Consider the following 26,795-nt stretch of genomic DNA (forward strand, 5'->3'; position numbering starts at 1 on the left):
TACCAAAACCACAGGTTGCTGAAACGTTGTGACTCTGCTTGCACAGTCACAGCTGCAGGACCCCACCCTGGGCTAGGGCTGCGCTCGTCTGGCCGCGTGGGCATCACCCAGGGAGCAGCAGGAGGGTAGGCAGGTGGGGGGAGAAGGGGAAGGCACAGCTCAGGCTCTGCAGAGGAAAAGCAAAGTCTAAAGTTCAGTAGAAGCTGCTGGTCTGCATGGTGCCAGCTGGAATTCCCTGGATTCAGCACGAGTGCTCCTGCTCTACTAGAGCTGACATCTGGGCAGAGAAACTGGGGCCAGGACCGTGCAGGACAGAGACCTTGTGAGACCTTTGCAGGGCACAGGTGGATGCTGCCTTCTCTGCACAAGAGCTCTATCCTCCTTGGCCACCACTCCCTTTCCCTGGTATTTTAGAATGTGCTTCCTTGATATAAACATGTGCAGACATTTAATTCCTCTAGAGTTCAGCAAAAGCCCTCAGGTTCTGAGGGACAGAGCCAGAGAGGTGCCCTGGATCCAGAGATCTGCCCAGGGTGGCTCAGTGATGTGCCACTGAAGCTCCTAGGCTCCCCTGGTGAGGTGATGGGCAGTGAAAAGCTCACCCCAAAGCTCACCCTGGTGAATTCAAGCTCAGCTGTGCTGGTGTTCACATCACCTCCTCTGCTCTGCAGGTTTGGAGGGCAGAGTGAGGCAGCAAGCATAAGGCTCAGCACAGGAGAGCTCTCTGCTCACTCCAGCAGTCCTGGTCTGGGGACTCAGTTCCGTCAGAGGACACCTCAGCCCTCCCTTTGCTCCATCCACTCTGAGCCTGACTTGGCTGAGCGCAGGCCATGGGAGCTGCACAGTTGTTTCAGCTCCGGAGCTGTACCAAGCTGCTCATGACTGCTCTGCTGGCAGCCAAACCTTTCAGCCCATCATCCACTTTGTGTTTAAGTAAACAAGAAGCTGTTATATCTGTTAAAGGGGATTCCATTTCAGCACAATGATAAACGAGCAGCATTCCAAGCAGAGAGAGAAAGAGGTTCTTGAAAGTCATCCTCTGAGTTGTTTATGGATCACGTTCAGACGATTCCTGAAAGCCTCCCAGCTGAAAGCTCAGCTCTCACTTTGTGTTCTAGCCTCAGCTAGCCTCTGAGACAAGCATTTTGTTTGTGCCGTGGTGTTGCATGTAAGCAAACCCCTTCTTCCCTTCTGCTTTTAGCAGCAATAAGCAGTTACCCTTTCACCACCCTCAGCTTGCTCAGAACCCACCCCTCCCTCCTGCTGCAGCCTCCCAAGCCTGCTCCCAATGAGGACCAAGTCAAGGGAGTGCAACCCTCACTGACTGGATCCCCCTCACCGACTGGATCCCCCTCACCAACTCCTGGCAATATTATGTCTAAATTAAACTGCACATCATAAATCAACACAACCATTTCAGAGAACCCTCTAGAGGTATTTAGAAAAAGAGGAAAAATATAAAACTTGATAAACTTCTTTCTGTTGTAGCCTTTTCCCTTCTTTCTTCCTTTTTTTTTTCATAGCAAAATGCGAAGGAAAAAAAAGAGAGAAAAGCAAAGGAAAGTTTAAAATGCCTGTTAGGGAAATCAGGAGGAGTAATTTTAAAATTAAAGTGGTTTAGAAAAATTAGGATGGAAAACATAAAAATCTAAACCCCACTTCCCTTTCTCTAATTAGCTTGAGCATTGTGTCTGTCCCCACTCCCAGAGAGCTGCCTCCTTTATGAATTTAGAAACATTTTTGCCTTTGACCATCGTGATTTGCACCCTGAGCTCAACAGTCCAAGCCAGAGCTTCCCTTAGGTTGGTGTCATCTCAACTGCCACGCACAAAAATGCTCTCCTTCAGCCCCACCAAACGAATCTGTGGTGGTGTTCTCTCCATGGCATCACTGTAAAATATGCTTCTTGAAACAAATAAACAAATAAATGGGTTTGCTGAACAAGCCTCCTCTGCTTTATTCACCACAACTGGAGTCAAATCCCAGAAACCACTGGGAAAGAAGGAGCCTCTCCTCAGTACCTTCTCTCTGCTGCCCAGGAGCCAAACGTACCTGCAGGGATCACAGCACTGGAATGCTGCTGCTCCCACATCTCTATGTGTCTGTGCTCTGTACTTCGACCACCTGAGCTGGAGGAGTAGCTGCCAGATGTGCAGACAGACAGACAGGTCCTTGTCAAAAACTCTGCCACACAGAGAACTTCATTTCTACTGCTGAACACACTGGTGCTTGGTCGCTGGACAGAATTCCACCCAAAATCCATGGGAACGTTTCTGAGCACTTTGCTGGGCTTTGGGGTACCTCACCCCAGTAATAGGGAAAAAAGTGCAAGGAAGAATTCAGCCTCCCTGGGAAACCTGTTTCAGAGTCTCACCACCCTCCTACTGAAGAACTTCTTCCTAAGCTCCACTCTAACCCTGCTCTCCCTCAGCTTCAAACCATTCCTCCTTGTTGTGTCTCTAGACATCCTTGTGAAAAGTCCCTCTGCATCCTTCCTGTAGGATCCCTTCAGGTATTGGAAAGCAGCTCTAAGGTCCCCCTGGAGTCTTCTCCAGGCAGAACACCTCCACCTCCCTCAGCCTGTCCTCACAGCAGAGGTGCTCCAGCCCTTGGATCATCTTTGTGGCTCTCCTCTGGACTCGATCCAACAGCTCTGGGTCCTTCTTATGATGGGGACACCCTGGGGGTGTTCAAGGGCAGGTTGGATGAGGCCTTGAGCAATCGAGTCGAGTTCAGAGGTGTCCCTGCCCATGGCAAGGAGGTTGGAGCAGATGACCTCTAAGGTCTCTTCCGACTTAAGCCATTCTATGATTCGATATTGACAGCTTCCAGTCGTGGCTTTGGAACTCTTTCATTTCTATCCCATTTGCTGAGATTTAGGGGCTCAAGCAGACAAATGTCACCAAACACAGGGTGCTTGGAGGCTGTTCTTCACCTCTCTGTGTAACATAAATCTGCATTTTCAGCAGCCACAACCAAGTGAAATGTGCACACACACTCTTCAGACAATCACTTACTGGCTCTCAACCCCCCTGGAGGTGGAGGCAATGTATATATTCTTTAGCTCTTGTTTATGTTACAATGATTTCTCACTCAGAAGAAATCTGAGCTTTGATTAAAGGAAACCGAGTAGGATAGTGAAGCAGGTTATTCCCTAATACTCCTGCTTGGGTTACATTGTCTGAGAGGACTGACAGGGTTATTTGAGAGAAATTTACAGGTTTTGTTGTCAGAAGTCTTCCCAGAGAGAGAAGTCAGGCAGAAGGTTTTGGAAAAAAAAAAAAAAAAACTCTGTTAAAATAACAGAAACAGCAGCTGTAGGTAACCAGTCACCACAAATCAGGCCAGTGCCATCTATACAGAATATATTAAACCCTGCTGAATGCCAAATCATAGCTCAGCTGGGGCTGCTTGCCAGAACCTCCATGACTTTGGAAGAGCAGCACTGAAAGAAAAGAGGCCATGGGGTAGAAAATATTTTATTTACAGCACAAGCTAAACACAGGGCTGGGACCTCACCTGCCAGTCACTGCTGGCCAGGTCAGGTCCTGCCACATATCAAGCCAGCAGGTCTCTGGCTTTTCTTGCTTGACTTGGATTTTTTTCTCCCTTCAGCTTTCCCCTGTTGCTTTCAGTCACCATTTGGTGAACTTCAGATCTGAGGCAAGGCACTTTGGTTCTCCCTGTTAAGGAGCTGACCAACCTTGGAGCCTTTAAGGAGCTGACCAACCTTGGAGCCTTTTGTCAAGGAGGTTGCCTCTTGCTCTTGTAAGCTCTATCCCCAAAAATCTATTTCTGAGGAACTGAGCTGGGAAAACTACTGTGAAGATAAATGATCCACAGCTCTGGCTGTGTGCAGGGTGATTCTGAAGGCTAGCTAAGAAGCCCACTTCTGTCCTTGTGCTCTGCAGGGATTCACAGCAACAAGGAGAGCAAGATGGCTGATGTTGCCTTCATCCTGTTAAATAAAACATAGGAGCTCAATACCACACTGAAAAAGTTCTGGGAGTACAAGTCCAGTCTTGTTCTGAAGTCTTGGAAATCTATCTTTCCTTCATTTAATTGACAAAATCTGTAATCATACAAGGAAGAGTGTCCCTGCCAAAAATCAAACATCACTGGGTTTTAATAATACAACGGGAATAACCCCTCAGAACATATGTAATTATGGCAGTGAGTCATCCTGATGGCATCACACAACCACATTCCCTGGGATTTTGACAAGGAAGAGGCCACATGAAATCCAAGGATGATTTTGTTCCAGCCATGGCCAAGCTACTCGTGTCGATGATGCTAAGGCCTGGCACCCACCGCAAACCCCCCCCCTGCCCTGAGCTGTTGTGTGCAGGATGGACTCATCCCACTGCAGCCAATTTAAGAAGAAGACACACACACACAAAATAAAAAAAAGTTCAAGATTGAGCTGGGAGGATGCATCAAGAGCAATCAAAAAGTTTGTGAGTCATAGAGCAACAAAAAAGTGGGTTTAGCAGAGTGAAATGTCTGACTGGTGTTATCAGATACACAAGCAACCAACCACAGCTACAGGGGGACTGCGAGTTAAATACCAGCTGCTGGCCCCAGTAATGCCATTTTGGTCAGGAAAAAAACATGAGAGGGAGGAAAGCGCAGCTGAAAGGAGGAATTTCTTCTGGTTTGAATGCAATTCCCTTACATTATGAGTATAATCTTCTCTTCTGAGCCCAAAACACTCCAACTGGGAGCAGAGAGCTCCCTGTAAAGCAAGGCTGGGGAAAGTGGTGCCGAGACCTCCCTGTTAAAGCTTTCGACGTGGGAATTCAACAATTAACTCTGAGGCATTACCAAGAAAAGTTCTCCATTACATAACCTCATGTCTAAAGCTATTTCTATTCTTTCACAGAAAGAGACAGCAGTTTTCTGGATGCACTCCAAGGTATCTTGCTAACAATAAGAAGAGTGTTTTCTTAAGGAAAAGGAAGAAAGAGTGGGGGAGAACAGAGCGAGTATTACTCAACTATTTAGTCTAAAAAATCTGAAAATCAAAAGGATCTTCTGACAGATTGATATCAACTCTAATGGAAAACACACTTGTCCTGGGAAAACTCTTCTGCCTGAGCCTCAAGTCTGATAGCTTAAACAATTATCTGCAATTTGGAATTAATTTTTTTATGCCCACATCAATGTGTATTTTTTTTAAATGCCCAAGGCACAGATAATAGTCTATTAAGGGGAGGGGAGGGGGGAGAAATACAACAGAAATCACAGGCTTAACCAAAACAGCCTGAGAAGTCAAGACCGCCATCTTACAACACATCTCACAAGTTCTGACTCATTTGGGCTTGGTTGTACAACAGGGACAGGGTACTATCTACAACAAAATGCTGAAAAGCATCAAAAGAAGAAAAAAAAAACCTGCAGGAGCTGTGTTATTGTTCTGGCTTTAGAAGAGCATTAGCAGCACTAGAAGGAAATGGAACTCGCCGTGAACACTCTGCTGCTAATGAGCATTTAGAAGCACGGGGCCAGACCTTGGTTTGGGGAACGATTCCCCAACGTGCTGAGCAGTTTGGCCCCAGCCCAATCCCTGGTCTAAATTAACACCATTTTAGTGGAGCTTTGTTAATTCCCCCTAGGTGAGGATCTTTCCAATTTCTATTAAAATCTGGCAGCAAGATGAATGCAGGCTGTGTCTTCAGACATGGAATTTGCCTAGATTTAAGTTACTGCCCTGTTCGGGCAATTCTTTACATACATATTAAAAGTATTGTTATTTCTAACGTTTAAAAACCATTGTTAGTAACCCAGAGGAAACAACCCTGTGCGTCCGTGAACATCCCAGTGGTCCTGGCCTGCCGTGTGCTCTGACACAGCAGTGCTCGCATGAGCGCCCCTGCACCCAGACACCCGTGTGCCGACCACATGCGTTCATCTGCGAACGGAACGGAGCGTTAATGCCAAGCTCGCAAATGATTCTCATTATGTTTCTGTGAATAAACAACATTCCACAAACAATGAGGGCTCCTGTGCCAGCACCCTCGCTATTACAGCCCGCTCTGCCTTTGAAACGGTCCCTGCGGGTCACCCCTCTGGCCCAGTGGTACACCGCCCTCCACTCGCTCCGCACAGGGGCGGTCGGGCGAGCCTCGGCCTGGTGGGGCCGGACCGGGCCCCGCGGGTGGGTCATGGCGGACAGGACGTGGCCCCGAGTTGAGGAAGCCCTGTGAAGTCCCAAGGGCACGGCGGGGCTGGACAGGACCAGAAGGGCCGTGAGGGATCGGGGGGAAGCAGAGCGGCGATGCCGAGCTAGCTCCACGCGTTGCCATGGCGACCGAGGACGCAAGCGGTCGGCAAGTCCGTGCGCGCTGCCGGAAGTGAGGCAACGGAAGTACGTCACGGCGCTGACCCTCCTGTGCCGGAAGTGCCTCTTCCACCGCTTCCTGCCCGGTGCGGCGTGTGTGGCCGAGCGGCCTTTCGGTTCTCCCCGATCTGCCCCTGAGCGCTGCCCGCCCCGCGCAGGGGCCCCGCCAGCACCATGGTGAAGCCACAGTACAAGGGCCGCAGCACCATCAACCCCTCCCGCGCCAGCACCAACCCCGGTATGTGTAGGGGTCTGGGACGGGCTGTACCGGGCCAGACTGTGCCTCCTGGACCGGGCCAGGCCTGACTCTGTCTTGTCTCCGCAGATCGCGTGGGGGGCGCGGGAGGAAACAACATGCGGGACCGAGCCACCATCCGGCGCCTCAACATGTACCGGCAGAAGGAACGGAGGTGAGAGCTGCTCTCGGGTTATGCTGGGGCGCAGGGCCGGGCCCGGTTACCGGCCGTGAGCAGACGCTTGTCGCTGCACTGTCGGTGACGCTACCGGAATGCCGCCGAGGCCCGCAGCACAGGGAGCGCGTTTAGCGCGTTCAGCCCATGCGGCGAGTGGCAGTGCGCCGAGAGCAGCTGTGCTCATTCCGGGAGCAAACGGCCCCGTTTCTGGGTGTGGAGCTGCTCCTCCGTGTGCTCGCTTACACCGTGTGCCGGGAAACCGTGTCCTGAGCTCCCGAGACGGCAGCGATGGGTATCACTGAGTGCAGCTGGGAAACGTGATGCAGAACAGTTGCTGTGTGCTCACTGGAATGTCGTGACCCCCAAAATGCCCAGAATTCCTTCATTTCCCCTAACAGCAGAACTGAAAAACTCACCTTTGAAGAACCCAACTTCCCTGCAGGCCCTTCCCTGAGGCACTCCCCTGGAGAGCCTCTGGCAGTGGAGCAGCCTCCACCCTGTAACAGAGGGCTGAGCCGTGGTGTAGGTGCTGCAGGGCTTTCCAAGAGCACTGCTTCAGATTAGCTGTTTTGGTTTTGTTTTGCCAGATTTGGCTTTGTTTTGAGAGCACTCTGGGGACTATGTATTTTGAAAATTGCTAAATTTAAGCCAGGTCTCAACGTGGAAATTGTCTTGTGATGAGTGTTCTGCACCAGCTGATGGGTGGAGCTGGTTACAGAGTTCCAGGGAGCCCATGAGGAGCAGTGTTTGTGAGGAATTTGTACTTCGGGGCTCTCTGCCCCCCAACAAGCCATTCCTGGTGTGACAAAAGCAGCCTTCATGGTCAGACTGGAGTGAGACATGAGTGGGCACTGGCTGGCATCAATTCTCCCATGCCAGTGCAATTGCCCTTTACAGGCAATGTTATCTCCAGTAACAATTTCAGGGGACCCCAGTTATGGGCACTTCTGGGTTTGGTGTTTTTCTGGCCTGGTGAACAAAGGTTCCAGAGGAGGGTGTGTTGCCCCTGCATATTTATAGCTGTTCTCATCTCTCACTTAGAAACAAGCATGGTAAAGTGATCAAGCCTCTGCAGTATCAGTCAACGGTGGCACCTGGCACAGTTGCAAGAGTGGAACCAAATATTAAATGGTTTGGTGAGTTTTCTTCAACTGTCAGGCTCAGCAAGCTTGGAACTGGTAAAACTGGTGTTTGAGGTCTCAGTGCTGTGTGGGACAGATTAAAAATGAAGGTAAAGGACCCCCCGACATGGGGGTGGGCTCAGGCTTTCCTGTGTCAGTGCTTTGGGCTTCTACTCTCTGTGCACCCCTCTAAAGTGGAGTTATTCTGTCTCTGATCATCTCCTGGGTCTCACCCATCTGTTTGTGGGTTAAGTGTCCAAGGGATGCTTCTCAAAGTTTCTTTAAATGATGGGAAAGAGAGAGATTGGGTTCTTTGTGCTGATTTGGGGGTTGTCTCAAGTCAAAACCCTCTTACTTTTTGTGGCTGGTGTTCTTGATTCCATGGTTTGTTAGTGGAGTCTGGAGAGCAGCTAAGACAGGGGAATGGCCAGGTGCAATGTTGATTTGTTATTTTATTTCCCCCTCAGGAAACACTCGTGTGATCAAGCAGTCCTCCCTGCAGAAGTTTCAAGAGGAGATGGAAAATGTCATCAAGGATCCTTACAGGGTGGTGATGAAGCAGAAGAAGCTGCCCATGTCCCTTTTCTACGACCGGATCAAACCGCACGTGGGTGTCGCTGGGCTCTGGGGGCACAGCTGGGTGCTGGGGGCACAGAGCTGCCACCAGCCTGCTGTGGCTGGTTGTGATGTCTGTGCTCAGTCTGTTCTAGACCTCTTGGGTGGGAGAGTTGGAGCGGGTGACTTGGGGAGGGATGTTTTTGAGAGCCTGCCACCGTGGATGTCGAGAAGCAGGATGTTAGCTTCCCGTAGTTTGTGAGATCTACTCTTTATTAGAAAACCCCATTCTGTGACAGCAAACTTGCCCTAAAGCATCCAAAGGTAGCTTTGGCTGACCTCAACACCTCCCCACCTTAGGTGCCAATGCTTCTATTGGCTCCTGTGGCAGGAGGACCTTTTTTGAGGGCACTTCACCACAGATGCTGCTGTGTGACAATCCCAAACTCCAATCTGCTTCTTATCTTGATTCAGAAATTCTTGTGTGTGCAGCCTTTATTTCTAGTAAATTGAATTGTAGTTAGTGTTGCCTTTTTCCTGACATCTAACCTGTCCTTTTGGACTCCACTGGCTAGTTCTTCATACGGAAATGTTCCAGGTTTATAGCATAAAAAGCACTGAAATTAAGGGAGAAGTTCAAAGAAACACAAACAAACCCAACTGATTTCAGCGGTGAATTGGGTGCTAGTCCAAGAAAAGTTGGCATTCATTACAGGCTTGAAAATCTGCAGTTTTGACTGTAATTGTCCCTGACAAAAACCTGTGAATTTGGAGAGATTTGTGCACTTGTTAGAAAAATAAGAAATGATCAAAGATAGCAGCTGAATTTGCATCATCGGAGCTTTAATTGCCTTTGACAAGCGAGAACTGAAGCATGGTTCTCTGGCAAGCACAGTGTGTTTTGTTGGTTATTAACTATCCACTGTTGTGTTTCTGAGGGATTAAGCTGGAAAACTCAAACATTGTTAGGAGAGGGGCCTGTAACTCCTGTCCCCCTGCAGCTGGGGCCTTGCTCGCTGCCTGTCACCAGATGGAAACCAGTGCTGGGAGGGGGAGTTTTTCACCAACCTGCTTCTCTTTAGACCTCCAGAGTTCACATTCTTGACACTGAAACGTTTGAAACAACGTTTGGCCCCAAATCCCAGAGGAAGAGACCAACTCTTTCAGCCAGTGACGTGCAGGCACTGGTGGAGAATGCTGAAGCCTCCTCGGATGCCTACGACCAGGGCAAGGACCGAGACTTGGTGACGGAGGACACCGGCGTGCGGTAAAGAGGGAAGGGGACTCCATTCCTCCTTTAGGCTTCTAAAGGCCAGCTTTGTCCTTTAAGCAGGGTCTAACACATCCAGAGATGCTGTCATGAGTAGGAGGAAAAGTGAAATTAGCTGAATTTGTTTGTTTGTTTGTTTGTTTTCAATCGTGTTATCTCCCTGTGTGTTCAACCAGACTTGCTCCTGTGCGACTCTTCTGTCTTTATTGCTAATTAATTTTCTGTTGCATGTCAGAATATCTCCAGACTGAGATTCTGGGTTAGATGAGGAGCTCTCATCAGTGGGCAGATGGGGATCTTGGAAAGAATGCATGTTTTGGGGATCTTTCTGCACATGGGTAGATTGAACGGGGAGGAGGGGAGCAGATCCCACCCAGCTCTCTGTTACTTGGGCCTTGTCTTCTCATTTGTCTGTAAATGGCTTTAGAGAAGACTGCACTTTAACCCTAGGCTTGTGGTTGCTGATGTCTCTGAATATCCACTTCCAGGGATGAAGCACAAGAGGACATCTATAAGAAAGGGCAATCCAAAAGAATCTGGGGTGAGCTCTACAAGGTGAGCAACGTTTATAAGACACAGTAGAGTCTTCTCTGTTTTTCAGCCTTTACCAAGTCAGGTGCTTGAGCCCAGCGTGGGAAATCCTGCACAGCATTAATCAGAAAAGCTCTGAAAGCCATTCAGTGCTCTCTTGGGGAAGCTTTGGTACAATTGAATTTGCTGTGAATTTCTTGGAAACATTTAGACAGTGACTTTCTATGGAGATGTCCTGAGTGTGTCATTCCCTTGTTGCTTTCCTGATAGCCTGGTTGAACTGAGGGCACCCTGCAGCCTTTCCTGATGCTTGTGCAGTTCATGGACAGGAACAGAAAAAGGCAGCTGTAGGAGAGAGCAGAGATTCTGTTTCCAATCTCTGCCTGACTGAGCTTGATTCTTGAGCTCGTGTCCCACTGGAACAAACATCCCTAAAGTGCAGGGTCTAGAGATGGACTGGCAGCATGGAAGTGTTTGCTTCTCTCAGATTCCTGGGGCTTCACCACATGCCCCTTACAATTCTTTAGGCTGAAAACATCTGGCATGCTGATAGGGTCATCTTTGGAAGGCTGTGACCCTCAGTTCCCCATGAGCCACCTTGACTGCTGAGAAGGATTTAGGGCTGTAAGGGTAGTTTGTGTGCTCTCTGTGACTGCTAGGTGTGAAGTGGCTTGACATTTTGCTCTGAATTTCTGAATGTAGCTTAAAACCTTTTCATTTAGAATTAAAAGCTCTGGGAATGATAGAGCAAAACAGATTTTGGTAAGAGGCTGCCAAAAATGCAGGAAATAGCTGTGAAACAAATTCACTTGGCTTGAAGCAAGTCGTAAAATGGCAGCTCCCTGCTGTAGATCCTTAGTGGGCTAACAGCAGGTTCCTCCTTGGTTGTGTGTTTCATACTAATGGAGAAAACAGACTTTATGTCCTGATCCTTTATGAAATGGCAGGATTGAATTGCTGCAGAGTGGATGGGTGAGTGTTGTTTTTGTCTGCTGCAGCAATTAATGTTGTGCAGTGTTTTCATTCCCAAGTGCTGCATGCAAAAGGACAGGTAAAGCTGTTCAGCTCTTGACCTGGGGAAGAGGGGGAGAACTGCTGGGCATTGGTCTGAGCTTCAGTGGCCTGGGGGGAAGTCACAGCTATTTGTGAAGGGTACAAGGATTTTAAGTTGAAGATGTTGTTTAGAAAATGATGTAAATTCTCTAAATATCTCCTCTAGATGTCTTGGCTTTCTGCAAGATCCTTCTATGTGATCTCTTTCAGGTGATAGACTCATCAGATGTTGTTGTTCAAGTTCTTGACGCCCGGGATCCCATGGGTACTCGCTCCCCTCACGTGGAATCTTACCTTAAAAAGGAGAAGCACTGGAAACATCTCATCTTTGTCCTGAACAAGTGTGATCTTGTTCCTACTTGGGCTACTGTAAGCACAGTCCTGCCTGGTACTCCCTGGACCTTCCCTGTTCCTTTTGTAGCTTCTGCTTTGATTCTCTTGCCAGTCATTTGGGGCTCATGCTGGTCTCAAAGGGCGTCCTGGAGCTGGGTTAATGGGAACTCTCTGCTTGCCTGCTGTAAAAGTAAGGATTTCAGTGTAAATCTGTCCAAGATTGGCTGAGTTGAGCAACACTCACCAGCCACAAATTCTCTACTTCCTCTGTCTGGCTTTAACAGTTCAGCTGATGTCTCTAGAGTCTGCTAAATGTTAGCCTGCCTAAGATCCATATCCCCCACAGCTGGTTTGCTTTATGTAGTTAACCTAATTAGTTCTAGCGAGCAAGGAAGGCGCTTTGGGGAAATTGTTTGTCTTTTCTAAAAACAATACTCTGTCCTTTTAGCTGTTGGCTTGGTGAAGTGCTTCAAAGGCTCTTCCATTGCAGTTTTCATAGGCAGTTGTGTGTGTGACCCAAGTGGGGATGCTATGTCCTGCTCACAAGCAGCTCCTTTCCCTGACCGAGTCCTCTTTCGCTCCTCAGAAGCGCTGGGTTGCTGTCCTTTCCCAGGAGTACCCAACGCTGGCTTTCCATGCCAGCCTCACAAACCCCTTTGGCAAAGGTGCCTTCATACAGCTTCTGAGGCAGTTTGGGAAGGTATGGAGTGGTTTGTGGGGGGGTTGTGTTGTTTTTTTTGGGGGGGGTTTAGTGTGGACTTTCCTCTGCTGTTAGTGTGTAGGGCTCAGTGCACTTCCCTGTGGCCATTCTGTCAGCCAGTGACAGCAAAGCTGCCCTCTCTGGAAGGAAAATGGAAGATGTTCCTTCAAATGTGGTCCAAGTGTTTGTCAGACTGAGGAGATCCAGCAAGAGGGGGTTTGACTGCCATGCTCTGGCCTCAGTTATTCCTAGGCAGTGTCCCCCTGCTGCTCCTAGAAGAAAGGATCACGCTTCACACCTGGTCATGCCCTGCCTGTGCACATTCATGAGGGTGTTCACCTCCAAGGTGTCTTCATTGTTCCAAGAAGGGCACTTTCTGCTGTTTTTAGTTGCTGGCCCTTCAAGACACATCTGTGTTCTGTGCCCAGCTCCCCTTTGTATTTGCTTGGTTTCTCAACCTAAACAAGACACTCCCAGGCAATTTTAGAGCAAGAGGGAATGCCAGGGGTTCACTTTTTCCTTTTGAAGCAACAAGTCAGCTTAGAGAGCAAATAGGTTTGTCCTCTTGCACATTACTCCCAATAGGAAGGAGCTGATCTCATTTTTGTCTTCTTTCTGTGTTCTTTCTTAACAGCTGCACTCTGACAAGAAGCAGATCAGTGTGGGTTTCATTGGTTATCCCAACGTTGGCAAAAGCTCTGTGATCAACACCTTACGGTCTAAGAAGGTCTGCAATGTGGCCCCTATTGCAGGTGAAACAAAGGTAGGAAGAGATCCCTGCATTAACAATAAAAATTTAGCTATGCAAGTGCAGAATTCCTGCAAAATTGGCTCAGTGACATTCTCAGGCCTAGCACTTGAGCTGCACAGGCTCTGTGACCCAAGCAGTGGGTAATGGACCTGAGCAGGTGTTGCTCTGAAGTTGTACTGCTGGCAGCATCCCCAAATTCCTGCTCTACCTGTCCTGTGGTGCTGGGATCTGAAGAGCTCAGCTCTTCTGACTCCCGGTGCTCTCCCAGAGCAGAGTGGATGTGTTTGTACTGCCAGGCTCTGCCACTGCTGGATTTCTGACTTTCCTCATAGAATCATAGAATGGTTTGGGTTGAAAGGGACCTCCAAAGGTCATCTAGTTCAACCCCCCTGCAGTAAGCAGGGACATCCTCTGCTAGATCAGGCTGCCCAGAGCCCTGTCAGAGGGCTGATTTTGAGTATCTCCAAGGATGGGGCCTCTGCCTCCCTGGGCAACCTGTTCCAGTATTCCACCACCCTCATGGTGAAGAATTTCCTCCTAATTTCCAACCTAAATCTACTCTTCTCTAATTTCAAACCATTATGCCTCATCCTATCACTCCAGGTCTTTGTAAATACTCCCTCTCCAGCCTTCTTGTAGGCCCCCTTCAAGTACTGGAGGTCTCCCTGGAGCCTTCTCTTCTCCAGGCTGAACCCCAGCTCCCTCAGCCTGTCCTCCTAGCAGAGGTGCTCCAGCCCCCTGATCAAGTAAACAGGACCATGGAGTTACAGGAATCCTCTTTGCTAGCCTGTTCCTTTTACTGCTAAGTATCCCCAAAGTTAAGGATCATGGGAGAGGAAAGCCCCAGGATACTGGGGGTTGCTGTGGCTGTAGTTTCCTCCCCAGGGTGCTGTGAGCTGGTGGCTTGGCGGAGCAGCACAGGGATGGTGTTGGCTGACGCAGGAGGATCCGCGGTGCGGTGCGTCCTGGCTGGCTGACAGCAGTGCCAAGGGGTGTTGTGTTTCTGTGTGCTGATAGCAAGTTCCTGAGATGACTCCTGTGTGCTGAAGCGTTTCAAAGGCAGCCAGAGGGCTGTGTGGCAGGAGGTGACATGGGGGCACTCTGCTCTTGCAGGTGTGGCAGTACATCACCCTGATGCGGAGGATCTTCCTCATCGACTGCCCCGGCGTGGTTTATCCGTCTGGAGACTCAGAAACAGACATAGTGCTGAAAGGAGTGGTATGTGCCTGCACTGAGTGCTGGGGAGGCCTTGCTGTCCTCAGGGTGATGGGTTTGAAGAGATGAATGCATGCTTGCCAGGGGTTGATATTGCACTGTTTGCTTTCAGGTTCAAGTTGAAAAGATTAAGAGCCCTGAAGACCACATTGGTGCTGTGCTGGAAAGAGCCAAGCCAGAGTACATCAGAAGGACATACAAAATTGATTCCTGGCAGGATACTGAAGAGTTCCTTGAGAAACTTGCTGCTAGGACTGGAAAGCTGCTCAAGGTGTGACAATTTCCTGCATTTGCAGGCTGGAAGAGCATGTGGCCTGGTAATGAACATGGGCAACATGAATGTTTCTGTAGAAGGATGGTCATGTCTGCAGGACAAACCACAAGCTGTTCCTGGGTTCTTTCAGGGTGGTGAGCCTGACATTCAGACTGTGAGCAAGATGGTTCTCAATGACTGGCAGAGAGGCAGAATCCCATTCTTTGTGAAGCCACCAAATGCAGAAGCAGGTCCCCAGGTGATGCTTGTGCCTCTTGCTTTGTGTTTGCTGTTTGTTTTCCCAGAGTGTTACTTGAGCACTGCAAGTTTTGGGCTCTTCCAAAGCCTGGTGATTCGGGACACTCACTTGAACTTGGTGAGGAGCAGGTAGCAGTGCTCTTTACAGAGATGTCTGAACCCTTTTGCATCATCTGCCAAGCAGGAATGTCAGCAGTGATCACACTGTTAGCCTGTGCCACCTTAGGCTTTTTGCAGAGATATGAAATAGGTGCTGCTCTTGGAGATGGTGGGGTAGACTTTATGGATAATGAGTCCATTCCACTCTTTCTTGTAGCCTCCTGCATTGGAAGTGGCTGTGCCATCCAGCCAGGATAACAGTGAGACAATCTCTGAGTCAGCAGCACCAGGTGTGGAGCCAGCAGGAGAGCAGAGACAGACAGAGTCTGAAATGAAACAGCTGATGGCTCACGTCCGGCAGAACTTTGGGAGGATTAATGTGGCACCTCAGTTCTCAGAGGAAGACCTGGTTCCTGTAGATGTGCCAGGCTTTGATGGGACAGACACTGACTCATCTGGGGAGGAGGAGGAGCAGGAAGAGGAAAACGAGCAGCTTCAGAATTCCATAGAGGAGGAATCGCAGTTGGCTGTGCCAGTCGCCAAGGAGAGCCCTAAGGAAGTTCTTAAGGCTTTGGATGAGAAGATTGCAAAATACAAAAAGTTTCTGGATAAAGCCAAAGCCAAGAGATTCTCAGCAATAAGGTACCTGAGTCTGGTCAGGGGCTCAGGTATTTTGCAGGGGGGGCAAGGGTTAATGAGGTTCTGCTGTAGTGTCACTCCATTCATGACTTGCTTGACTGGTTCCTCTGTTGTCACACACAAAAGTGTCCACAGCTTGCCTGGTTTAGCCATAAATATTTGAGCTTTGCCTAAGTGTAGTTTGGCTTTGGAAGCCTATTCCCTGAAGTTCTGTTTACCAGGATAACTAAATATGTTTTCCCTTTTGGAAAGCTCCCTCTTAAGCAGCACATTAGAAATCTGTTGATATCCTGGGTTGCAGGATTGCATCCTTGAACCACTGCTCAGTGCTGGGTTCTTGCCCAGTACCAAAGCTGATGTGCTGCCTGGATACAGCAGCTGGTCCCTGTTGTATGTACATGAGGGTTCTAGCTCAGAGCAGGCCCAGATCTAGCAAAGCTCATCCACCAGCTTTGTGAGGGTGAAGATTTCGAAGCTAAGTACTATGCTTTGTCCTGTGTGCAGTGCACAAACCCTGTAGCTGCAGAGGCAAAAGCATTGTAACAGGTTTTGTAGCTGCTGATCCCTCAGAGATGGTTATATTTGGTGTTACAACTTTCTTTTGTTGCCTGTTTTGTCCCTTTCTGCTGCCTGTTTTGTCCCTTTCTGCTGCCTGTTTTGTCCCTTTCTGCTGCCTGTTTTGTCCTTCTTTTGTAGAATCCCAAAGCAGTTGAGTGAAAAAGTGTTTGCAAAATCCATGCAGAAGTCTGAAGAACCCAAAGAAACTGAAGACAGAGGTAAAACCAAGCTTGGTAGATTAAAGAATTCTACAAGCAGGAGAAGAGGAGGAGTTAGGGGGGAAAATGTTCATTAACTCCTGATTGCAGATTTTTTTTTCCCCTAAAGCTATTTCAATCTTTCTGTAACTAACCAAAGGACTGTCTGATGACCTCACTGTAGCCTTTCTGTCCATAGTAAGATTGTCCCTCTGCTAGTGAATGAGGGGGAAGACAAATATCCTTCCCAAAGAGTGGTGCTCTGGGCAGATGGCATCTGAGCAGCTGCCCTTCCACATGGTGTAATATTACACAGAGGGAGTGGAAAGGGTTTACGAGGTTATAAAAGCACAGAGCTACTTCAGGCTATAGGTTTTCACTTTGGTGACTTCCAGAGTCTCTGGCTTCAGCTTTCATAGTAAGTTTGATTAAAGACAAAGTCATGTGGAAGAAGTCTCTTCTGACAAGGCTTGGAATCCTTCGGGACTCGGAAATTTGAGCAGTCTGCTGTTTAGGAGAAGTGTTTGTAGTGATAGTGTCTCTGGTAAGGAACATGTGGTGTTAAAATAGGACCAGAGGAGTGCTCTGCTGGAGTAACTGGGATGGTGATCCCAGTCTGAGCTCTGCACACAGATGAGTGTTCTGGAAGATGACTGAGTGTGTGATCTCTGCTGTTTGCAGGCAACATAGAGAAGAAAAGGAAAAGGAAAGCAGAAGAGGAAGAAGATGATGACAATCAGCCTTGCAAGAAGCTTACATCCAAAGAGGTAAGTCTGATTTCTTGTAGGGCACAAGTGAGCAGGGTCCCAGAGCTGGCTTTTTATGCATGGACTGACCATGGTTACTGAGGAGCTTTTGAGACTGGGCAGGAAGAGCAGGGTCTGTCACTGAGGGCACCTGCTGCTGACCTGAGGTGTGCCAGCTTGGCATGGTCCTGTAAAAGGGTCCAGCAGGTAGCCATGACAGGAGGAGGAACTTGGCAAAGGAGAACCCTTTTTGGGTACTTGCCCTGCTCTCAGCTTTACTCTGCCCACTGACTGCTGGGAGATGGAAGGACTTGGAACTGGGTGGGCACTGCTGGTCTGTCTCCAAACAGCTGCTGCTGCTGTTTTGTGTTTGTGTTGATGAGATCTAGACAGTTCTAGAATAACTTAATATCAAGTGAGATTGTCTAGAATCTGTTGTCTGTTCGCTAAATGATAATCTAGAATCACTTCAGTACCAAGTGACATTCAGGTGTGCGGAATGCAAAATGACCAACTTCTGAAAGAATGCAGACAAGTCCAGGCTGTGGTGCTGTGGGTTTGCTGATCTGTTCTGTGTGTCCTTGCAGAGGAGACGAGCTGAGAGGCAGCAGCGCTCCAAGAAAGTCGGAGTCCGGTATTATGAAACTCACAACGTGAAAAATAAGAATAAGAACAAGAAGAAAACTGGCTTGGAGGGACAAAGATCAAAGCACAAAAAATACAAACATAAGCAGTAACTGCTTCTTCTATTAAATTTTACATAAACCAGCTCTGGTGTGCAGTGGCTTTTTTAATATAAAGCTTGTAATTCCCATTCAGAGCCTGCTTGGCCTTGGCTGCCTCATTCCCAGGAGCAGCATCTTGCTCTTTGTTTCTGCATCATCTGAAAGTTCTTTATGCAGTTGGAGATCGTGGTATTTCCACATCCCCAGCTCAGGCCAGTAAACACTCTGCTGGCAGAACATGTCCCCAAGTGATGCTCAGTGCTGGGGGGTGGTGGGGATTGGTTTGGGTTGGTTTGGGGTTTTTCTTTTTTTTTTATTTTCCTCTGGAAAGAAGCTTCGTGGAGTTTGTCAGATGACTGCAGTGAACAAACGTTCCTATGCCTGATTGCTATGTATAGCCTGCTGGTTAGCCTGCTGGTTAGCCTGCTGGTTAGCCTGCTGGTTAGCCACCTACCTCATGTAAAGATTTCATTAGCTTCCACCAAGCAGTGACACTTGGCATGCTGTCCTACCCCTCTATTTCACATTGAGGGCTTTGCTCTTGCTCATCCCAGGCCACCACTGGTGACTGACAAAGGGTTTGGAGGTACAATGAACACAACTTGCACATACTCAAAGCATTCCCCCCTTGCCCCCAAAACCTGAAATTTCTTAGTGAATGTGACTTAGGTTTATTGTAGCCACTTAGAATTTTTCTACAACATTTTCAAAGTAATTAATGCTACAGAGATGGGGAGAGAAATGTTTAGTAGTTTATTACTTTGAAGGTTGTCTAACACACTACCACCAGGCAAGCCCCGGACAGGTTGACTATTCAATGAGCTGAATGCTGAGAGGGCATTGAAAGAGGCTGCAGTAATTAACAAAGAATTCAAATTCTTGAATTTCAACTCTTCGATAGAGAAAGAAAAGAAAGGAAGGAAGAAAGAACAGAGCTCTTCTGCCCTGGTTATCAGCAAATGGGAATTTCAGATTGTTTTATGAAGACAAATCTTAATTGCAACCTTCTTGCTCTGACAGCTTTTCTGAGCACTGCCTGGAGGGCAAAATCCCCCCCCCCCCCAAAATAATAATCTACTTATTTGCTGCAACGATGCTTTCAAGTTGGGCCTGAAAAACAAATGAGACAGTAAGTCAAATGAGATTTAACCTATAAACTAAACCCATGTTGCTGCAAAGTGGTAAATTGTCTGTTAGACAACAGGGGAGGAGCTGGGGGATGCTGCAATACTTGAAGAGAAGCAGGCTGGGTTCTTTTTTTTTTTTTTTTTTTTTTTCCCTCAGCTCTCCCATTCCTTCCTGCATGTTTCATAAATTAGCTTTTCATTCTTGGCATTCTCACTTGTTGCACTCTTGAGAAGAAAAGAGCTGGCCCTGGTTCCATACAATGAAAGAGTCCTTTGGTAATGTAAAGCAGTGAGAGGAAATTAAATAAAAGCTGTTGAAACCGTGGTCTGAACACTCTGATTTCAGGCTGGGCTGTGTTAGCTAAATGAAATACTTGGCACTCCAGCCTCTGGAACATAAACTGACTCTGGGACAAAAGTAGCTGGGAACAGCAAGTTTCTCAGTTACTGAGACAACTTGACGCCCAATTAGTAGATTGATGGGTGAGCTCCCCATGAAGCACGGAGTGCCTGCAGCTCTTGGGTTTGTCCTCTTCCTACAGCTGCCATCAAAATCAACCACAGCAGTGGTACCTACACAGCTGGGCAGATGCTTGAGGGAGGAACAGGGCTTCATTTGCTTTAAGTTAGTCCATTTTTTGTGCCCTGAAACATTTCGAGATGGCCTGGAGATGTTAATGGGTTAGAAAGGAGATACTGTGGGAGTGATGAAGGGAAGGGGAGCAGCCTGGGGTGATGGGTGTGTGCTTAACTGTAGCCAGAATATTTTATGTTGTTCCTGGTAGCTTGTGTACTCAAAAGGTGTGGGATTTTTTTTTTCCTTTCAGAAGCTCTGTTTTCACAAAGCAGCATGCACAGCATCCCTCCTGTAGTGGTGCAGTCCCTGCTGCACTAGTGCACAGCTGTTCTTAGGAGGTGATATTGTTAAAGGCTGTGTCTTGTTATCAAGGCAGCAATTCTGATGGCCAACAGCAAAGAAACTAAACATCTTCCATTGCCTTCTCTTGATTTTCTAGTTGTTAATTGAGAAGGGGGGTGGCTGTTGCAACCTCACAGTTATGCAGAAGTAGATTTCTGGGGTATCGAATCAATTTGGAGCCTCTGCTGTGTGGGGTTGAGCTGCAGGTTTCTGCTCTTCTCCCAACTGCAACAATTTATCATTTTCTGAACAAATTCTGGGCTCTCCCTAGCAAGTGTATGACCGGAATTCAGTTAACCCCACCTGCTGGTGCCATCCTCAGGTTCGCTAGTCCTGACCAGTTGCTGATTGAGCAAGGGAGTAGAGAATGGAAAAGCAACATTTTCCCTTTCCATTGGAATTTAAAGAGAAGTGGGACATTAACACAAACACATCATAAAGGTAACACTCCTAAAACTATAAGGAGAAAGTTACTTTTTAAAACCTGATTACAACATGAGAGGTTTTACTATTTGGAACTGTGTGATTTTACTCACCTTCAGCTGTTGATTCATTTTTTTCAGGACTTGAACCTCCTCAGAGTGTTTCTTTTCCTCTATCTGCCGCTTTTCGTTTTCCCGTCTTTCAGTAGCTGCACAGAGAGCTTTCTGCTCACTCACTTGTCTCTCCAGCTCCTGTTTTTCCTCTTCTAGCTCTGCAATCTTGGAAAAGAGCACAGATCTCTCTAGTTTTGTTTGTTAGTCTCTTTTCAGCTAAGATGGGACAAATTCTGTACATAAAGGGTGGGTACCAAGAGGATGGAGACTCTGTTTTTACAAGGAGTTATATAGAGGAGACAAGGGGTAATGGGTGTAAGTTAGTGCTGAGGGGATGCCAACTGGACTCCAGGAGCACATTTTTCCCCATGAAAACAGTCAGACATTGGAAACATCTCCCAAGAGAAGCAGTGGATTCCCCTACACTGGACAGTTTCAAGACTCAGCTTGCCAGGGTGCTGGGCCAGATCATTTCAACTCTACTGTTACCTAGAAAGGTTGAACCAGATGTGATCCTTAGGGTCCCTTCCAACCTGACATTCCGTGATTCTGTGAAGTTCTATGTTGTACACTTAAGCTTTCCAGCTACAACACATCATTCCCGAAGGGCAATTAAAACTTGGGAAAGGCAAGGGCCAGGATTTTGCCGATCTTTGCTGCCATCCCGTGGAACCAGAGACAACTGACTGCGCGGGGGAGCTGAGCTGTCACATCCTCACACTGCGTCGTGTGCAGAAAGCTGCAGGCTGGGATGAAAAAGAGCCCGACTCACCCTTTTCTCCATGTCAGCCTTGCCTTGCTCAGCCTGCAGCGCCTTGCGCAGGCCAAAGGCTGTACTGCTCTCGTACAGCGCCTGGTAGGCAGCCAGCGTCATCTGCAGCTCGTCCCTGACGCGCAGCAGCAGCAGCCCACGCTCGGCACATGCGATGGTGGTCTGCCGGATCAGTTCATCTGAGAGAGGGAACAGAGACCCTGTCAGAGTCACTGCTGTGCAGCTGGGTGTGCAGGGTCTTGTACCTGTTCTCTGCACCGCAGGCACCAGACGCTAGAAATAACAATAATTAGCTTTGTGTTGTTACATTCCGGCTGGAGCATCGAGTGCTAGGAAATTAATCAGTGGTGGCACAGCCTCTATGGTGGCAATAGAAATGCTCATCCGATAAAGCTTTAACGGCAAACTCCTAAAAATGTGACTATTTTTTGTTATTTGGAAGCCTCCTCAAGAGTCAAAAGCCTGCAGGAGAATCCTGCTCAAACCCATGGCAGCCTCTGCACCAGGTCATCAGCCTGCAAGAGTGGGTAACAGAGAGAGGTTTAAGCTACTGTGAATTAACTCGGGTTAGGTACAACTAAGAGAGCGCTGATCTTCTTTGCATCTTTCGCTATTCTGTCTTTACAACATCTGAGTATCAGCTGAGTAACAGCCACCGTAAAATTCTCCCTGTAGAAGCCGAGAGCCCCGGCCGACGTAATGGTTACAGAGCCCTGCCCTGCGGGGACCGAGGCTGTACTGAACCTTGTGGAAGGTGGAGCGCCGTGGGGCAGTAGGTTTGGAGGGCTCAAGGAGCGCAAGGGTGCGGGGCTGTGCCTCCCCCCGGGCCGCCGCCGGCACTGACCGAAGCACTGCGAGTAGAGCTCCCGGCGCACCGAGCAGATCCCAGTCTCCCGCGCCTGCCGCTGCTGCAGCCGCAGGTCCAGCTGCTCCTGGAGCTGGACGACGTCCAGGCGGGTGCCGGGCGCGCTGGACACCTCCTGCACCCACCGGTGGTTCTCCTCCTCCCATTCCCTGCCACGAGAAGCACAGGCAGTCACGAAAGGGGTCCGCCCGGGCGCTGCCAGGCGTGGGTGGACCCGGCCCCGCTCACCGCGGCGGCAGGATGGCGTTGAGGAGCTCCTGCGCCTGCTTCGGGGATTCGGAGGCGATTGGCGGGACGGGTCCGGTCGGTGCGGGCGGCGCCTGGCTTCCCTGCAGCGGAGGGGCCTGAGGAGAGAACAGAGCACGGTAGGAGCGGGTGGCGCACGGCCGTCGGCGCCGCGGTTTGCGGGGCCCTGCTCACTTTCGGGGAGCGCTTCTCGGTGCGGCGGGTGACGAGCACGGGCGTGTCATAGCGCAGCAGCGAGTCCGGCGGCGGTATCATGGCGGCAGCGACAGCCGTAACCACGGCGACCGCGGTATTCGTTACCATGGGGACCCGCGGAGGCTCCGGCGGGGCGCTGCGCAGGCGCGGCTGGGCCGAGGGCGGGGCCGCGCCGGCGGAAGTCCTTCCGGGTGGAGCGCGCGGGCCGGAAGCGGCGCCATGGAGGCGGCGGCAGAGCGGCGGCGGGAGCGGCAGCGGCGGCGGGAGGCGGCGGTGAAGGCCGAGAAGCGGAGCCCCCGGCGCTCCGCCTCCCGTTCGGCGCGGGGCAGCCAGTCGCCGCCGGCCCCGGCCGGGCCGCGCCCGGGCAGCCGCGGCAGGAGCAGCAGGTAGGAGAGGCGGCGGGCCCCGCGCTGCGCCGGGGTGGCCCCGCGGCTCATTTTCCCCTTTCGTTGTTTTCAAGATCGCCTAAGAGGAAGAGCAAGTCCGGGCGGAGGAGCCGGTCCCCGCGCGGCAGGCGGAGCCGGAGCCCGCATCACGCCGCCGTGAAGGTGAAGCAGGTAAATCGCGCTGTCGGTAGCGGCGAGGCCCAGTCCTGCCCACGGAGGTGTTGGCGGGGCTTTGCGCGCTTCCTGGCTTCGCAGCGGTAACTGTACCTATGGGACTCAACCGCGCGAGGTACGAAAAGTGCTTCTTAGCTGGCCGATGTTGCATTTTGAACCTCGGAGCGTGCGGTGTCAGGGAAGGGAGGGAATCTGGGGAATCTGGGCAGGCCACTGCCTCGTGGGACCCCCCCCCTCCCCCCCCAGGCTTTGCCCGGAGCGACTGGGCATCCACACGTGTGTGAACCCAGCTGTGCCACCACGGAGCAGATGGTGCATTGTGCTGTCTCTTGATTTGTCTTTAATAAGTGTGAAATGTAGCAATCCAAACAGTCTGGCAGTGCAGGAAGTTTATGTTGCTGTGTGTCAGATCTGCACACAGCATGTCCAGGCTCAGTGTGTTCTGTGTGTGGCTGTGATCGTCTTAAAAGCTGGGGCAGATTTTCTGCTCTTTGCGTTTCAATGTGTCACTGTAAGGGATTCTTCCTTTCAGGAGCGAGATGACCACAGCCGCAGAGGGAATGAGGAGCGGAAGCAGAGGCATCCATCAGAGGAAGAACACAGGAGGGAGAGAAGCGGTGACAGAGACAGGCACAGAGAACACTCAGACAGAAGGAGGAATCCAAGCGAGAGGCCTGGAGTTCGAGGCCACGAGCGGGAGAGGGATGTGCAGAACATCCGTGAGCAGCAAGCAGAGAGGGAGTTTTATAATGAGAGAAGACGAGAGCACCGACAGAACACCGAGGAGGGGGGTGGGGGTGGTGGTGACCAGAACCCCGAACTGGGGCAGTCTGATAACAAACCAAAAGAAAAAGCTGCTGCAAACAAAGAGAAGCCAAGCTTCGAACTGTCAGGTGCGCTTCTGGAAGACACCAATACCTTCCGGGGCGTTGTGATTAAGTACAGCGAGCCCCCCGAGGCGCGGATCCCTAAGAAGCGCTGGCGCCTCTACCCCTTCAAGAACGATGAGTTCCTGCCCGTGATGTACATCCACAGGCAGAGTGCCTACCTGCTGGGCCGGCACCGCCGCATCGCCGACATCCCCATCGACCACCCCTCGTGCTCCAAGCAGCACGCCGTCTTCCAGTACCGGTAAGTGCCGCTCTGCTGCTGCAACAGGTGTTGCTTAGGAGCTTCTGAATGAAAACTAAACCTGTGGATGTGTGCATCTGACATGTGGGTCTGCTGTGAATACATCAGAGTGATGGGATATCGGTTCGACTGCTGCCTGTCATGCCAGCAGCAATCAAAAGTTGCTGCTTGCTCTAATTTAGCTGTGAGCAGCCTTTTAGCAAGAGAAATCACACAGAGCTCTGAACTGGGATGAGCTGGCTGCTGTGACTGGCAGTGAACGTGGTAGAGGGAGAGGTTTTATTCACTGAGTGTTTCACAGCAGAGTCTGCTGATCTCTAAACGGGGGCTTTCCTGCTGCTGCAGAGATGCTCCCTTGGGGGCAGCCAATTGCAGGTTTACATCAGAAGGCTCAGTCAATGAATGCAGCCTGGTAGAATTCCCGCAGTCTCGCACTTTTTTTTTTTTTTTTTTTGCTGCTGAGTGCAGACACTGGGGCTCATGGAAAGCCCCTTTGATCTCACAGTGTGTGATGCCCTTGTGGCTGTGTTTCTGTCTCCCCAGGCTGGTGGAGTACACCCGTGCCGACGGCACCGTTGGGCGCCGCGTGCGGCCCTACATCATCGACTTGGGCTCGGGGAACGGCACCTTCCTCAACAACCAGCGCATCGAGCCCCAGCGCTACTACGAACTGAAGGAGAAGGATGTGCTCAAGTTCGGGTTCAGCAGCAGGGAATATGTCCTTCTCCACGAGTCCTCAGATAAATCTGAGGCCAACGCAAAGGACGATGATGACGAGGAGGAGAAGGAGGAAGAGTCTGACAGTTAACAAATGAGGAGAAGATGGCAGGGGTGGGACAGGAAAGAGTTTCTTTGCAGCGGAACGTGTGTTGGGATGTGAACGCTGAAGCATCACAGCATTGATGCCTCTTACTGCCTTAAAGTCCTTTTTGTTGCTGATCTCATAGCATATTTGGGGGAAGCTCACTGGTTTTTCATCTCTTGATAGTTCTGTGTATCAGGAAATACAGCTTGCTGGGTTTTTTTCCTTTTTGTTTTTTTTTTTATTCCCCCCACAACAAGCAGAAGAGCTCTTGGACGTGAAAGCTCAACTGCTGGGAACGCTGAACACACGTTGAGACTGCCCTTGTCTAGGGAGCTGCAAACCACCACTGGCATATCTTGACATGATTTTTATTAACTGTTTTGTTGTAGCCCTTTGAAATGCTACTGAACTGAAATATGAGTTAGAAAGTAACACAAGATGTTTTGTAACACATCCTGTCGGTAGTTTGCCAAATCCTTTTGCCCGTGAGGAGCTCCAAGCAGGAGAATTGACCCAGCTGGCAGCTAAGGCAGCAGAAATGGTGCCAAGCCCCTCTTGTGTCTGTGTGTTGGGTCCTTGTTTGCTTTGTGGCAACATGCACTGCAGTACACCAAAAACTACAAGGTTCTTCGGAATGGAAGTGAAACCTTTCCTAGGGAGGGGTTTGGGTGTCAGTTCTATGACTGGGTCAGAGTCAGGGTCTGCCCCTACCTGTTGTGACAGACAGTGCTGAAACTGTCCCTGGGTGCTGAGTGCCTGGGTCTGATGCTGGGGCCTTTGTTCCTCATTCCACCCCTCCCCATGAGTAACATCTCCTTGGGTGGGTTTGTACTGTTCATATATCCCCTCTCTGTGGTGACATGTTTTAGCCAGAGTTTGCACTATTTAAGTTTATAGAAGGCATTTGTTTAAAATAGTCTTCTCGTAAGAGAACACCCTTCAGGATGAGAAAAGCCAGTTCCACTCACTGAAAGTACTCACATCTCCCCTGGTTTTGGTGTCCTCTCCCCATGGTATAAGAAGTGTGTATTTCCCACACTGTTTGCTCATTTGCCTGGCTGTTGTTCAGTGTCACGAGCTCATCCCCACTGTGTACATACTTCGTGTATACCAGTGCTGCATCTTGTATACACAGCCTGGAAGTTTCTGATGTAAATAGGGGCACTGAGGTAAGTTTTCAAACGGTGGTAGGATGAGTTTTGTCAGGAGGATCTCCTTTATATGTACTCTAGGGGTTTTTGAATAAAGAATTTGTACATTTAGCCCTATTTGATATTAGTTGTAATGTTTTTCTGGTGTCTCTTTCCCCCCATCCTTTATGGTCCTTGAAGCAGCTCTGTGTTGCAGGATCAAGGACACCAAATCAGTTAAAAATGAAGATGCAGAATTGCTCTCTGTGAGAGGCTCTGCCTGTGGAAGGGTGGGGTCTGTATGCCACCGCCTGCCTGGACCCTCCTTATCGAGCATGGCCCCGGGGGCTTACTCAGTGCCCAGGCTGTCACAGGCTTCCTGGGAAGCCACGGTGTGGCCCGAGCTGATCGGTGCCGCGAAAGGGAAGCTGACCTCTTGGAGCTGCTCTGGGTCTGGTCCCCCAAAGCAGCACTGCGGGCTGGATCTGGTGCGTGAGTTCACCCGCTGGGGAACGGCCGCCAGACCGGGGTGCCGAGGCTGAAGGCGGTGGAAACCGAAGCCGCCCTAGTCCGGCGGCCTCTATACTCGGGGCCTTCCTTTCACATGCAAGCTCCTGCTCTCGGTGCTGCGGGCAGCGGGCGGGGCCACTCCGGCGGGGCTGGGCCGGGCGGAGCGGGGTCGGGCGGAGCTGGCGGCGGGGCCGGGCTCGGCGCTGCCCCCGGCGGCCCCTCCCGGCAGCGCAGCCGTCGCC

At 50.0% G+C, this 26,795-nt stretch overlaps 3 protein-coding genes across 3 annotated transcripts; 2 read left to right on the top strand and 1 right to left on the bottom strand.

The window, feature by feature from the left end:
- Nucleotides 1–6,514: 6,514 nt before the first annotated feature.
- GNL2 (G protein nucleolar 2) lies at nucleotides 6,515–17,769 on the top strand. Its single transcript, XM_054395228.1, has 16 exons — nucleotides 6,515–6,578; nucleotides 6,666–6,750; nucleotides 7,795–7,889; nucleotides 8,342–8,481; nucleotides 9,512–9,696; nucleotides 10,188–10,254; nucleotides 11,494–11,652; nucleotides 12,203–12,316; nucleotides 12,951–13,079; nucleotides 14,181–14,285; nucleotides 14,395–14,553; nucleotides 14,687–14,803; nucleotides 15,110–15,534; nucleotides 16,228–16,322; nucleotides 16,977–17,053; nucleotides 17,620–17,769. Exons 1-16 carry the CDS (start codon nucleotides 6,515–6,517, stop codon nucleotides 17,767–17,769), a joined length of 2,166 nt encoding a protein of 721 aa, XP_054251203.1.
- Nucleotides 17,770–18,831: 1,062 nt separating this feature from the next.
- On the bottom strand, nucleotides 18,832–22,477 carry DNALI1 (dynein axonemal light intermediate chain 1). Its single transcript, XM_054395440.1, has 6 exons — nucleotides 22,361–22,477; nucleotides 22,205–22,305; nucleotides 21,956–22,125; nucleotides 21,112–21,290; nucleotides 20,340–20,504; nucleotides 18,832–18,867 (listed from the first exon to the last, which is right to left on the bottom strand). Exons 1-6 carry the CDS (start codon nucleotides 22,475–22,477, stop codon nucleotides 18,832–18,834), a joined length of 768 nt encoding a protein of 255 aa, XP_054251415.1.
- Nucleotides 22,478–22,636: 159 nt separating this feature from the next.
- SNIP1 (Smad nuclear interacting protein 1) lies at nucleotides 22,637–26,141 on the top strand. The gene is made up of 4 exons (XM_054395318.1): nucleotides 22,637–22,803; nucleotides 22,878–22,974; nucleotides 23,510–24,108; nucleotides 24,652–26,141. Exons 1-4 carry the CDS (start codon nucleotides 22,637–22,639, stop codon nucleotides 24,914–24,916), a joined length of 1,128 nt encoding a protein of 375 aa, XP_054251293.1. The 3' UTR covers nucleotides 24,917–26,141.
- Nucleotides 26,142–26,795: the final 654 nt, after the last annotated feature.

Source organism: Indicator indicator, chromosome 33 (assembly GCF_027791375.1).
Source record: "Indicator indicator isolate 239-I01 chromosome 33, UM_Iind_1.1, whole genome shotgun sequence".
Taxonomy (NCBI): domain Eukaryota; kingdom Metazoa; phylum Chordata; class Aves; order Piciformes; family Indicatoridae; genus Indicator; species Indicator indicator.